Below are 14,801 nucleotides of genomic sequence, written 5' to 3'. Positions count from 1 at the left end.
GTAGCCCACGCTCCCGACCTGCTCTTCTGCCAAAGAACCTCAGCAGGTTGTAGCCACACCAGAGCCGTCTCCAGCCATGAAAAATTTGCCTAAAACAGATCGTCAAGTTATCTCGGTGCTGCGTTCCCTCATAGAAGCCATCGGAGTGATATTAGTCGACTTGAAGACAGCATCTGCTCGAAGCGCACTTAGAGTATTGGACGCCCTAAACCTGGTGCTTGAATCTCTCAACTAGGGAGATGACTACTCACACCTCACTATTTCGCAAAGAATTGAAGGCTGTATTCATGATCCACTGGAACGCCAGAGGCTTAAAATCACGCCTTTCAGATTTTCATCAGTGCGTGTTTACCAACGTGTTTCCACTCACCCTCAATCGTGAACCCAATTTGTCGAAACCAATTAGATTTTCGGGGTACGAAGCTATCATGTCTTCAACAAACGGTGCGTGTGCAGCAAAATCATCGTCTTTGTGTTGTCGTGAACTGAGGTATGTTGTGCAACCAATTGCGCCTCGCGATGACAATCAGTATGTCTGCATCACTGTGAAAAAGAACAAACTCATGTTTACTCTCATAGGCGTTTATATATTGCCATCGAATAATCTCGATTCCAGGCGATTAGCAGATATTTTGAAAGTGTGTCCTGCACCATCGGTCATCATAGGGGATTTCAATGCACGCCATCACGCATAGGGAAGTACGCGGACAAATACCAGAGGACGCAGGTTATCAGACATCGCCTACAACTACGGCCTTACTCTCCTGAACGACGGTAGCCCCACTTTTCTTCGAGGGGTGACAAACGGCAGCTGTCTCGACATTGCTTTTGTCTCCAACTCCCTCGTGAGATACGTCAAATGGTTTCCAGATGTTGAGACACGAGGAAGTGATCACATTTCAATCTACCTTATCATCAAAGGCTTGTCTAGTTATGGTCCATGGACGACCATTCAAGCATTACAATGGACCATTTTCAAATCTGACATGGAAGATGCTTGCAGCGATGGCCTACAATCTGGGTTAGAGGAAACAATTAAGAGCACAACGCAAAACGCCACTCGCACGGTGACAATATCTTCCACACGAAACGACTTTGATATAGAGTAGGAGCGACTCCGAGCACTGCGACGCCGGGCAGAACGTCGGTATCTGCGTACAAAATCAATTCACGATCTTAGGGCTGCCAGGAGGATGCAAAAGAAGATTCGGTGTCGCATGGATAGATTAACGGTAGAACGATGGACAACGTTTTTCCAGTCACTAGACCCTCGCAAGCCACTCTCACACATTTGAAAAACGGTGCAAGGTCTGTGTCACCCTACGGAACAGCATTCTCCGTTCAAAGCATTCGCGCTATTTCAAGTGAGGCAAGACATCGATGTCGCCGAAGATTTCTGTGCGCAGATCGCCAACCAAGCCACTCATCCAGGTTCTCCAGTGATAGGTGATGTCCCCCGTTTCTGTCACTACCAGATGGACCTCCCTCTTAAAATGGAGGAGCTCGAGGCGGCACTAGCTCTCTGCAGGCGTTCAACTTCTCCGGGTCCAGATGGCGTTTTGTACCGAGCCTTGTGCAACATAGGGGAAGGTGCAAGGAGAGAACTTTTGAACCTTTACAACATCTCGTGGCGGTATGGCAATGTTCCTGACGACTGGAAAGTAAGCCCCTTTAATCCATCTTGAAGCAGGGCAAATCAGCACTCAAACTCGCCTCATACTGCCCAATAGCACTGGCAAGCTGCGTAGGGAACATAATAGAACGAATAATACTAGGCTGCCTGGAGTGGTATCTTGAATACTACAAGATTTATCCCAATTCCATGGCTGGTTTTAAACGAGACCGCTCTTCCATTGACAATGTCGTTGATCTAGTTTCATACGTTCACCACAAAAGATCCCGTAAGCGACTATGTACATATTTGTTTCTACATGTGAAATGCGCGTATGATAATGTACTACATGAAGCCATCTTGGGTGCTCTCGTGGTGGTTGGCCTAGGGGGTCGAGTCTTTCGGTGGATTTCGAGTTAGCTGGCTGCAAGATCATTCTTTGTGTTAACAGAAGATGGCCCAACTACGCGACCCTATATTGCCAGGGGTGTTCCTCAAGGCGGATTTGTTAGCCCGACGCTATTCAGTCTTGCACTAATTGGCCTTGCTGAATGCTTGCCAAGTACTATTAAATATTAATATACGCAGACGACATCTGTGTCGGGACTTCGGCAGTCACACGTTCTCAGATACGTTCCGGGCTTCAAAGAGCAGCAACTATGATGGCCAACTACATGTTAAAACAAGGTCTCGGCAGATCAGCAGAAAAATGCGCGCTGGTGGCCTTCACTCGCAAAGCGATGACCCCTTTTGTCATCTCAATCCGTGAGCGACCTATTTCTTACGACAGAACCCACCCATTTCTGGGCATCATTATTGATGGCGGCCTCTGTAGGAGTCCGCATGTGGCCTATATGAAGAAGCGCCTGACTGCCATTTCCCAATCGTTCAAGTTCCTGGCAGGAAAGACGTGAGGGGTGTCAGTGGACGCAATGATGGAACTCTACAGAACCCTGTTTTTCGGTTTCATGAGATATAGCTTGCCCGTGCTTAGCAATACCTGCAAGACCAATGTTCGTGTTCTACAGGCAGTATAAGCCCAAGAACTGAGTGTGTGCCTTGGTTTGCGCAGATTTACGTCAACAGGGGCAACAATTGCAATTACTGGTGACTATCAGATACAAACTCACTATGTTGTTGAAGTCCTGAGAACGCACATCAGACACTTCACTCGTGCTCTCTATCATCACCTTGCACTGTTGCCTTCAGAGAGGCGCCAAGCATTGTTCGCTAAAATGATTGTGAAGTACAACAAGAAACTTCCCTCGGGCTTCACTCCTGCATCTAAACCATCGATACCTCCTTGGTGTCTTATTCGACCCACAGTGCATTTTAGAGTTCCAGGGATCCGAAGGAAATTTGAGCTTTCATCGCCCGTGCTGAAACAACTTCTTTTGCATGAGAAATATTCAGACAGTGTACATATATATACCGATGGCTCCACGAACTGCCAGTGTTCATCAGGTGCAGTAGTTGTCCCAGCAAGAGGTGTTACCATCACCTTCAAGACTGACCACTCCATGGCATCTACAGCAGCTGAACCAGCTGCTTTGCGCGCTGCACTTTATGTGCTCAATCGGGAACCACCGCAACAATGGTTGATTTTCAGTGACTCAAGGGCTTCCCGACAATATTTGCTCTCAGCACTTCGTCGTGCGCCGTACGAACAGCTTTTTTTCGAAATTCGACGCCTTCTCCACACTTAATACGAGTAAGAGCATCATGTGACGTTTCAGTGGCTGCCAAGTCAATGCGGCGTCATAGCGAACGAACATGCCGATACTGCCGCGCGGGCAGCTCTTGAAGGAACCCGAGAAGAAGCCATACCACCTTTGCGAACCGATGCAGCCAGTATTCTTTGACGGCTTGCGCGTGAAATCACGTGTTTACTATGGTGCCCACCAAGCAACGAGATGAATCGTCAACACCACCTGCCCTCTTTGATGGCTCTCCGCATTACCACTGGGCTCGACCGAAGAGAAGCCACCCTTCTTCATCGCTTAGGGCTAGGAGTGGCATTTACAAAATATTGTTCATTTGTCATAGGAATGGCCGACAACGCTCTCTGCGATGCCTGTCATTGCGAAGAGACGCTACATCCCGTCCTGTGCGACTGTCCGTTTTATGACATACCGAGACATACCGTCCGTCCTTGCGCACATCGACAATAGCCAAATGTCTGTGGACGCTATTCTGTCAAGTGCCCAAGAGAAGACATAGCAACCGAAGGCGACAAAAGCTCTGCTGAAATTCCTACGTGACATAAACTTGAACAAGCGGCTGTAACAGCAATGTCACGCCCCGCGAAAGACTAGACTGGACTATGACTAGGTAGGAGGTTAGCAAACCGGCTGCCTATAGGCTGGTTAATTTTCCTGCCGTTATTTCTCCCCTATTTTCCATCCTTCCTTAGATGAGAGGTCAGTGTGGTACAAGTTTCATGTTGCGAAAACTCAGTCCACTTAATAAAGCCGCACGACGATGTATGAAATGTCATCAACACATGATGACTACCAAAAATGTGTGGCCTTGTGCCAATTCAAGAAAAGCAACAATGAACACGACATTGTTTGACAGAGTTAGAACTATTGAGTTCATCGGTTCAATAAATGAGCACAAGGAAGATTTCACGACATTGCGTAGGCATATTGAGGTATATCACATATTTCTACGCACGTTTCCGTCAAGAACAATTCTTAATGCATATATGAAGATAAGAGAGGTATGCAGATTATTCTGCAAGCTATTCAGCGATCAGTGATCCTGTGGCTAGAGGTTATCTACCTTTTACGTAAAACGCCGGTCAGCTCATTGCATCAAGCATAAAAGGTGTACTGCTGTCATAGCTCCCACACTGTTGTGTTCGATAAAATCATCGAAGGCCTCATCGTCCTATACAATTGGTAAGTGCACTCCGACACAGCGCACGCGAAATTTCAGTGCAGCTTTCAAGCAACGTTTCTTGTTAAACTCAAGTGTGAATCATATTATATTATAATACTCTCCGCAAGTAGATCGCTTGTTTTTTTAAGAAGTTCAAATGGTTTCTTGTTCCTGTGAGAAAAAATGTATTTTTTGTGGAACTGCCCTTGGAAATTACTTCCTATTTTGTGTTTTAGAAATAAGCAAACAAAACAGCAGGTAATAAGAAGATAACAAGCGGGACATATAATTGCATAGCTGCTATATGTTCAGGAGAGTTGTGTCATGTAAAAGTTCATCGACGTGGCAGTTATATTCCTGTTATTATATTTGTGCTCTTATTAAAAAGAAAGTTGCGAGAAAATAATTTGAAAAAAAAAGATCCACTTGAATGAAAAAAATTGACCTCGCGCCTTTATTTGCACATAAAGTGGGCTATCCCTGCGTCAATAACCACCATAGTATTTCTTTTTCTTCACAGTCACCATGCGGCAGATATTCACAGCTGTTTTTCTTGTGGCTTTCGCTATTCTAGCAGGTGAGCTAAACACTCTTTTGCATAAACCGATAGAGGTGGAGTTCATTGTCGTAGCTAACTAAATGAGCCAACTAACACAGGAATTTGCGCATGGGTGCAACGTAATTCCCACACTTCCCGCATTTCAAGTTGATCAATATATGTGGGGCGCGCATTCATAGGTCCAATTTGCGCAAGCATTTTGAAATTTTAGGAGCACCAGTCATGTTCACTGCGACCCGGTTTACTGGTTCTCAAAACTTTCGTTGCTTAAAACGTACTCTTCCGAACCACATTGTAATTGGTGGTCCGCACAATATTAAGTCCTTAGTTCGAGAGAAAAAACAAAAACCCCTGTTTTGCAATTCGCTTAATGAAGTCTTAAACATAGCTGTTGTTACCTTTGTGCTTACTGATTGTAATTTCTGCAGCACCTTACGTGTACTGTACTAATCACTAAGGGAGGTCTAGGTAGCTGATAAAACTTCCTATAGTAGCTACTCCTAATGATTCTCAGTCTGAGAATCATTAAGAATAATCTGAGAATCACACGAAATTCTTCGTGTTGTTGAGGGCATTAAGAAGAACGTAGAGAGTTCCACTTAGTGCTCAGAGGCAGAAAGATGTCGCCTGAGCCTGTGCTAATATGAAAAAAAAACTTGTCATGTTAAAATCATGCGTTTATAACCTTCGCTATAATAAGCTACAATATATCGTGTTGAAAATAGGGAAATGGAGAATGAGCTTGCGAGGAGGCGTGAGAGACCAAAGGAAGGAGTAGGGCGAAGTTAGGTAGATTGGAGCAAGCCATCGCGGAGTAAACGTCGTCTCCAAGTTGTGCGACCTCGCATCTTCGTTCCTCATAATGGGTAGTAAAACCCGAGAATTTGCCTTTTACAGAAAACACCAAACACAGCTAAAGATACGAGGCGATAGTTTCGGATATACTGCTTCCCGCCCATTTTATGCATTACTTTTATTATCGACCCTTGCCAGACGTATTTTGCGGAAGCTGTGACCACATTCATTTTAGTTCGTATTCGTCTTTCTGTGACCACGTACGTATTCATATTTTAAATATAAACATCACTAATTGAAGCCTTTTCCCGTGCTCGAGATAAATGGGCCAGTGGAATCGATGAGCGCCTAATCGTCTATGTATTGCGTTTTTCATTTCAGTCTAACGGTCTATTTGTGAATCCTACCAGAGAGCTGCTTCTTAAAATGTATCTGACATGTACACTAAACGCTCATTGCACCTTTTAATTTCAGCGAATGCTTATGCTATTCCTAAGGATGGGTCAAGCGTTGACACGGTGTTTGGCAGCGCTGCTCGTGAGGCCGTTTATCTGGGTGAAATTCTTCGTGATGTGGCAGATACCTTGGAAAAGGATGAACAGCTGAGTGCTCAGGTGGGCAATAAAACCAGAACGCATAATGTTCAACTATCTATTATATATGCAAGATGCTCCAAAGAATGTGTCCAAAGGACTAAATATTGCTTTGGTGGCGATGATTTGAGCAGTCGAGAAGAGTGATGTGTTCTATAATTGGGGGTTTATTGACCCATTACAAAACTACATAAAAAATCTTATGTGTCTTGTAAAAGACCACATTAAAGAAACCTTGAAGCCAGTGGACACTAGAGCTGAAGGACATAAAATAAGCAAATTGTTGAGGTTCTCAAGAATATTTGCGTACTTTTGCTTGAAAAGAAAACGCGCAACGCTGCCTCTTAAAATAACTTATCTAGAGCAGCTTGAAAAGAGTTTCGTGCCTCTGGAGTATCGTATGCTATCAACAAATTTATTGCGAATGTCGCCTATATCTGACAAGCGATCAATTTTGGTGGCACCTTCTCAAGGTCGCCACTAGATGCGATGGCCTCGCCGAGCGATAGTTGAATACTACGTCCTAGTCTACGACCACCATGGCACGTCATTTGTAGCCAAAGTGTGTGTCAAGTGCTCAAAAGTATAGGAGTGTAAAGAAAAAAAATATGTGCATCTCACGAGACCGTAAATTATGTAATAAGGCAGCCATAACTCTAGTCCCGCTAACTTCATTTGCTGGCCACCATGCTGCCAAAAATTCATAAGCCGAAGAACCCAGGCTGCTCCATAGTGTCTCCAAACGGAACAATGGAAGAATACCTGTCCTGTTACGTGGACTCGTTAATTCATCACATTCCCACCACATATCAGTCTTTTTCGAGGAACACGAACCAATTTTTGTTGTTAGTTACATATTTACCGCACATAATGTTTTCATTCAGGTAACGCTGGAAGTATCGTCCCTCTACACAAATATTCCTTAATCGGATGGAATCTGGGCAATCTTTGAAGCATATGACAAGTTTTCCGGTGATAAGCTAGTAGCCATCACTATCATTGCGGCACAACTTCAAATGATTCTGCAGCTGAACAATTTTGCATTCAATAAAGTGCACTACGTATAGGTCAGTGGCACCTTCATATGAACTAGGATTGGGCCAAACTATGCAGCATATTTAAGGGGAAGCTTGAAGAGTAATTCTTAAGCAGTCGCCAAATAGAATCGCTCTACAATGAAATAATCATTGAATATATTTTGTTTATTTGATGAGTCTCCCCTTCTTTCATTCATATCGTAGTTCAGTAATGTTCACCAGTTCATATCCTTCACGCACGTCTACTGAACGGAAACTCTAAATACTTCTTGAACATCTTTATTAGTCGAAGAAACAGAAACTTAATCATAAAGTTCTACCAAAAACCTTCTGACTGACCGAAATGTTTTGATTTCTATGGCAGTCACTTTGAAAGTTTTAAATCAATTATCCTTTACAGCGAAGTCATCTGTTTCAAACGCGTTTGCTCCGAGCAAGCAGATTCAGCACCATTTCTGACAAACAGCGTATTTGTTTTTCGAAAGCAGAAATACCCCCCACGTATCATTGATGAAGCACTGGCACGCGCAGACATACTTGACCAAAAAATACCTATCGACGCAAAACAAAAATTAATATATATATATATATATATATATATATATATATATATATATATATATATATATGTATATATATACACACTTTCACGAAGGCTGGTGCCACGGCCGAACCAACACTTTCAAATTTTTCCGAATAAATTTCCAGTCCTTTTTCAACTATTGTCGTAACAGCATATACACTAAAACACATATAGTCAACAGAATCTGTTGTAAAATATTCATATTTAGCTATGAGCTCTGCTGCTTGCAAACCATGGGTTGAGAGTTTATTTCAATATTTTCCACACACTTTCTGTTAGTAGCAGGGGAAAGCAATGTATGTAAACGTATATGAGCCTCTACATTATCAACTACGTGAAAATTGTAATTTTGTCAAAAACGATCGTGCCAGTTTGTCTCACCCTAATGCCGTATTGATTTCTTCGTCTCAGAAAGAGTCATAACTGTGGTGCAAACATCAACAAAATAGGAGCACAATAAGAGAAGTTGCTAATTGTTGTGCCCTCCAAACTAAGTGGTAGTTTGTCCTTCGTCCCTCATGATTGTCCAACTTCCTGGTTTCAGTGCAATGAGAAGAAGAAGAACAGTGCCTTTAATTGCTGAGCTGGCCATACTACTGATCCCGGCTATGATAAAATTGCGCCTATAACTGTGGCTGGAAATAATTATGCAAAATAATGCAGTGATTAGCGCATATATGGTGCCTAGAGAACACGTGAATAACCGTATCTATGACACATTGTGCTACTCCTTCACACATACGCTTGTGTATTAAGTGTAACCAGTAATTCATTTGCTGGGTTGGGTTTGCTTACGTAGCTACGTGTTTTGCTTTTTGCAGGGTGAAGAGTATTTTTTCCGTCACCTGTGGAACAGAACCAAAGCAGCTGTGAAAGATGCTGCTAAGAATATGAAAATATCCGCTAAGGAAGTATACAACGAAGCCAAGGACAACATTAAGAAAACCGCTAAAGAGGCCAAGCATAAGCTTGGGGAAAAAGCGGCTTTGATTGTGTCTGAAATGCTAACCAAAATCACGAGTGGCTATAGCAAGGATGACACGGAGGGTTACATGAGCTTTTTGAAAGTGTTCCTCAATCTCATTCGTCGTTCGGCAAGCCGATTGGTCAGGGTCGGAATGGGCTTGGAAAAATCGCAGCTCTCGTGAAAATAAAATTGTAACATAACAGTTTGCTATGTTAAAAATGTTATAACTTTTCTTTCGTAATCTGAGTAACCGGGATGCTCACGTACTATGTTACTTCAGCATCATCCGAATTCAGAACGGTGACAAGACAGCACTCGGGATCAGAACCTACGTAATGGGTTTGCGTTGTAAAACGTTGACATTTATATACTCCCACTAATATTTACCTAATCACGTACACTAATGCTCTACGCTCTTACCCAAAAAAACTGAAGTAGAGTATGTCATTCGGCCTTTAAGGATATAAATGGGTTGCACAGATTTTGAACACACTTTAGACTTACTGCGGGAGCAACTACAATGGTTCAACAGTTACCCCTACCAATTGCTCGTCTTGGTTTAATTGTATCCTTGTAGAATTCTTGAGTAGGACTAACAGTTGAACCGTATGGACGAATGGTAAAAAGATGGAAAACCTGTTCTTGTGGAGTGTATATTAGTTTATTCCAACTCCACCAGCCACGAAGAACAAAGTATATTGGGCATGCAACACACACACGTACGCACTACTATTTCAATGCAAAACACATCAAACCCTGACTGTCCGCGCTACAGAGATCTAACCATTCGATATATTTATCACAATAATTTCACTTCTTATATAGTTCCGGGAGGAGACTTTTGCCCGGCGTAAAAAACAGTAAATATTGGTAGCGTAGTACGTGAAAAGTTACGTGTTCGAATTCGTATACACATAGCCCGAAGCGCACCAATGTTTTAAAAGGAATCCATGTAATCTTCAACGTCTCTCAAGTCAGAGAATACGAATTATCATTCGGCGTTCGATTGTGTCGGCCGAACCAGCGTTCGAAGTGCTGGTGAACGAGTCCACAAACGTACACAAAGCAGTGGCGCTTAGATACGAAAGCCGGCAAAGCAGTCAGGCACCCCGCCGTTGCCACCGTTCGGCTTCCCGAAGGCGTCGCTATGCTTACGGAGAGTTCGGCTAAACAACTACCGGCGATCGCAACATACGTTCCATGCGGTATTCTCCTCTTCCTTATTTTTCAAAGAAATGAGCTATAGGTATGGTGTCCACTGTTCGCGAGGTATTACAGAGTGATATATATATATATATATATATATATATATATATATATATATATATATATATATATATATATATATATATATATAGTTACAGTGAAGAGACCACTCACAGGCACGGGTCTTTCATCGTGCCCAAAGTCACTCGCTGTGCACCGCTGGCTACACGATTATTAAAATCCGCGCTAGCGTTCACGCTTCATGTTTCACAGCGACTGTCGCATGGAGAGAAATACAAACCTTTATCTGTGCTCTAATGCTGGATAGATTATTCTCTGTGAAAGAAATATTATGCGACGTTTCCTTCGCGTGAGCAGGCAATGCACGTACACCGGCAGCCAGCTTGCTGCCGATGAAGTACGAAGACTTATTTTCCTAGATATCGCTTTGATGTTGTGGCCAGTAACTGTGCGGGTAAACGCGACCACTGATGAACACCTTACTTGTACAAGCGGTGTCAGTATTCTTCATAGTTCTAACTAATTCAGCATATTGAAGAGAGTTATCCACATTGCCAATGCTCGGAGGTTTCACTTGTTTCCATCCCGTCCGTGCCGGCATGGTGGAAACTTGCTTCGCGTAGCAGTTTCCATTCATTTGATAGTGCTTCGCTCTCAATGTGGTGTATAATCGATATATTTTGTTTTCTTGGTAGCCCACCGTGCCAAGCAGTGCATTGCCGCATAAGCAAAAAGCAATCGCGGCACAGTCTCCCTGCCTGTTGGCCTCTTTGTTGCCGGGCGTTTGCGCATGACGCGCACTGTCATGCATTTGGTTCCCGTTGGATGAACCGAACCGTTAGTCCGTCAATTTAATGACTCTTGTTAGTGCACATTGCCGAATTTCAGCTTAGAGTGTATTGTCTTCAACAGAAGCTCTCATTACCAAGTTGAGTTACTGCGTAGCTGGGGTCAGCCACTGAGAATGTATATAACCTATTACTCAGAAATGCTGTTCAATTGTTTGCCTAATTAATGCCTCGGCTGCGTCAATCTGTGCCATTTGTGCAGTGGTCATTCACCACACTGTGCTCGGTGCACGTACTCCTTTGTAATTCAAACTTGCGGACATCGGTTTTTGTTGTCGCATGACGCTATGGAAGTTCTTCCATTCCCCGGCGTGCGAAGCGTGAAATTCAGCGCATGCACGAAAAAGAAAAAAACCAGTCCCTGCCTTTTTCTTTCGGAAAGTCGGCCTTTTGGACACAGAAAAGCACAAGGGGAACCAATCCGCCTTTAAAACAATCCACTTCTATGAAAAAGCGTGTTTCTACAGTTTCCATTTGTAAATTCTGCGGATTTCTTCAAAGTTTGTCCAGCGAGGGCTGAAAACTCTCCACAAGTAGTCGGCACGTTTCAAGAATTTTTATACTCAATTTCAGTAACAAAACAGTGGTTCCAGCTCGCTTTTTCGTGTTTGTGGGACTCTACTGTTAAAGTTGATCTGGCACATCAAATAGCTCAGGCCCTGCTTGTTCTTGGAGAGGGGAGACCATCAACATGTAAATACTTTGTATAAAATATTTACTCTTTTCCAACTCGTTCTCATGACTAATACGGACAAGAAAACCACCTGTATTTGTAGTGGCTACGCCACAACAGTGGTGCCTGCGGTGGGTAGTGCGACTTCCATTTCCTAACAGTCAATGACAGCCTGGTGGGATCCGCCAGCGTGCTACCCTTGTGGGGTCAGTGCCTGAAGCTTACCCCTCCTATACTGTCAGACTTAGCTAGCGCTTTTTTGTTAGTAGGCTTTATTGCTCTAACTCCGTTGGTCGGCCAAGAATTTGGGGGTTAGACAGTTTATATTCAGTAAAGGGTGAACGAGAAGGAGCAAAGTGTCTTTATAGATCTGCTCAAAGTACAGTACTTTTTTCAGCTTCGCAAGATGTTGGTCTTAAGGTTGGCTCGGCTAAGTAGAAACAACAGATTATCGTGTTTATGGACACAGCGAGTGACTGGCGAGGAGACATCGGAACCTTATGAGAAAATTAGAGCAAGAGCAGAAAAACAGCGAGAAGAGAACGCTCAGGAGTTAAATGATAAGAAGAATCGAGAAGAGTAAAAATGTGCAATGGGTTACATAGTAGCTTAGTATTATAGTCATGAGGGTAACGTATGTTCAAGAAAAAAAAAGCAAAAATTGTCAGATCTAACGTACAGTGGGACTCGATGATATGCGAAGCACGAATGAGAAACGTTTGTATTCAGAATTGGCACGACAATACGAGGTGAAGGTAAATGATGCCGTACATGACCTCCGCGTCATGATAATCATGTTTAGATGTGTCACTTACCTTCGTCATCTAATCCCGTCACGTCATACTAAGTTTAGTACATGTTGCGCTAGCGAAACGGCCACTAGCACGGTATGAGCGTGGCCTGTTGTCATGTTCTTACATGACACGCATGTCAGGATTATCATGTTTGCACCAGTGATATAATTTGTCATCCATTGCTGTCTCCTAACACCAAATTTGGTATATGCCGAGCTAGCAAAACGGCCGCGAGCACATCATGAAGGGCCCAGTATACTCCGATGTAGCTTTGACGCGTGCGCATGCTGGACACAGTGACGCTACGTTAGCAAAACGCGAGCACTCTATACCGTCACGCCAGGCGCGACCAGCGTTCATCGGCGCGGCCGGACGACAACCGGTGCGATATGCGACATTCTGCATTTCACGCCGCTGCGTTACCCAGACAACACTGCGTCTCCCTCTATTGTGACGGACGGACACCGGACGCGTAGAAACGCGCATGCGTCAAAGCAACGCAGTGTGGCGCGTGCCTGCGAGTATATGGCAGGACTGGTGCATGGCATGGCAACGCCGGCGTGACGCGATGACATGAACGCCAACGAGCACGCGCACCACGTCACGTCGAAATGTATTGGCGCCTTGAGTGTGGCATGTAGTCATGTTCTCTCATCAGACGCATCTCAAGTTTATCATGTTTGCACCAGTCGCATACCTTTGTCATTCATTGGCGTCCCGTAATACCAAATTTGGCATATGTGAAGCTAGTGAAACGGTCGCTAGCGCATCATCAACGAAGCAAGTAGTCATGTTGTTAGAAGACACGCATCTCATGATTATCATGTTTGCATATGTATCATACCTTGGTCACCTATTCTAGTCCTGTAATACCGAATTTAGTATAAGTTAAGCTAGCGAAACGGCCGCCAGCGCATCATGAGCGTGGCATGTAGTCATCTTGTGGCATAATATGCAACTCATGATTATCATGTTTGCACCAGCCACATATCTTCGTAAGCTATTCGCGTACCGTAATACCAAATTTGGTATATGTGACGCTAGCGAAACGGCCACGAACGCATCAAGAGTTTGGCATGTAGTCATGTGTTACATTACACTCATGTCATGGTTTTCATGTTAGAGTCTTTCGCTTGTGTTCGCCATGCAATCATTTCATACCGTACCAGTTTTGCAACATGCTATGTGAACGAAACCGCCGCAAGAGCTTCAAAACCATGCCATGTAAATCATGACATATATGACATACATGCCTTTATTTTCATGTTGTGACTAGTCAAAAATGTTCCTCATACAGTCATGTTAAGCCAAACCAAGTTTGGTATTGACACCATTACCGAAACGGCCAGGAGAGCTAAAAGTCGTAAGCGGATAGATAGATAGATAGATAGATAGATAGATAGATAGATAGATAGATAGATAGATAGATAGATAGATAGATAGATAGATAGATAGATAGATAGATAGTATGCTCAAAGTCGCCAAAGTTCGCTAAGAACTGCTGCGCAGTTAAAAAGTGAGGCAGGTCTCAAGAAGTTTAAACATGACAATATTTAGGCAAAGACAGCTGCACGTACTTGAACTGGTATGAAGCTGCATGTAGCTCGAAAGCGAGAAAATCGCTGGTCGTTAAGAATCACAGACTGGATTCGTAATGAAGGCAAGCAGTTCAAGGGGAGAAAGTTAGGTTGGCAGATAAGGCTAGGAAGTTTGTGGGTGTAAAGGCGTCGCAGAAAGCAGAGGACCGAGTTGACTGACTGAACACTAAAGATTCTATTGTTCTGCAGTGGGCGTAGTGTGGCAAATGATTATGACAGTCATGACGACGATATTTGGGCATTAGTTAGTGAATTTGCTTAAAGGGGAGCGGGGGAAAAGATAGCAGCGTTTAACGCAAATTGCGTACCTGTATGTACATTTGGTATTGTCTTATGCTATAACAATTTATTAAACTTGAGTAATAAGCTCTTACCACAGATACAACTACTGCACAGTTTTCCAAATTATTACACTAAATCAGATCAAAGGCATATTACAACCGCACGTAATATAGAATGTTGTTGCTAAGCCATCTCACTGAACAGTCTTTCGCTTTAATAACTACAGTGAGAGTAAAACAAACACTGCGGCTTTTGTACCGTACTTAAATTAGGTAAGTGGTTCTATTTCGAAGAGAAAATATGCGTGGATGAATGTTATAACTAAATATTTTTCAACAGTAGGAACATTT

At 43.4% G+C, this 14,801-nt stretch overlaps 1 protein-coding gene across 1 annotated transcript; it reads left to right on the top strand.

Annotated features, from left to right (window-relative positions):
• Positions 1 to 4,393: 4,393 nt before the first annotated feature.
• On the top strand, positions 4,394 to 9,248 carry LOC119178377 (uncharacterized). Its single transcript, XM_037429581.2, has 4 exons — positions 4,394 to 4,515; positions 5,016 to 5,072; positions 6,324 to 6,463; positions 8,884 to 9,248. The coding sequence occupies exons 2-4, from the start codon at positions 5,021 to 5,023 to the stop codon at positions 9,208 to 9,210; spliced, it is 519 nt and encodes a 172-aa protein (XP_037285478.1). The 5' UTR covers positions 4,394 to 4,515; positions 5,016 to 5,020; the 3' UTR covers positions 9,211 to 9,248.
• The last annotated feature ends 5,553 nt before the right edge of the window (positions 9,249 to 14,801 follow it).

The sequence above is a fragment of the Rhipicephalus microplus genome, chromosome 1 (genome assembly GCF_043290135.1).
Source record: "Rhipicephalus microplus isolate Deutch F79 chromosome 1, USDA_Rmic, whole genome shotgun sequence".
Taxonomy (NCBI): Eukaryota; Metazoa; Arthropoda; class Arachnida; order Ixodida; family Ixodidae; genus Rhipicephalus; species Rhipicephalus microplus.
The sequence above is the reverse complement of the archived record's forward strand: the minus strand, read 5'-3'. Positions and strand labels throughout refer to the sequence as shown.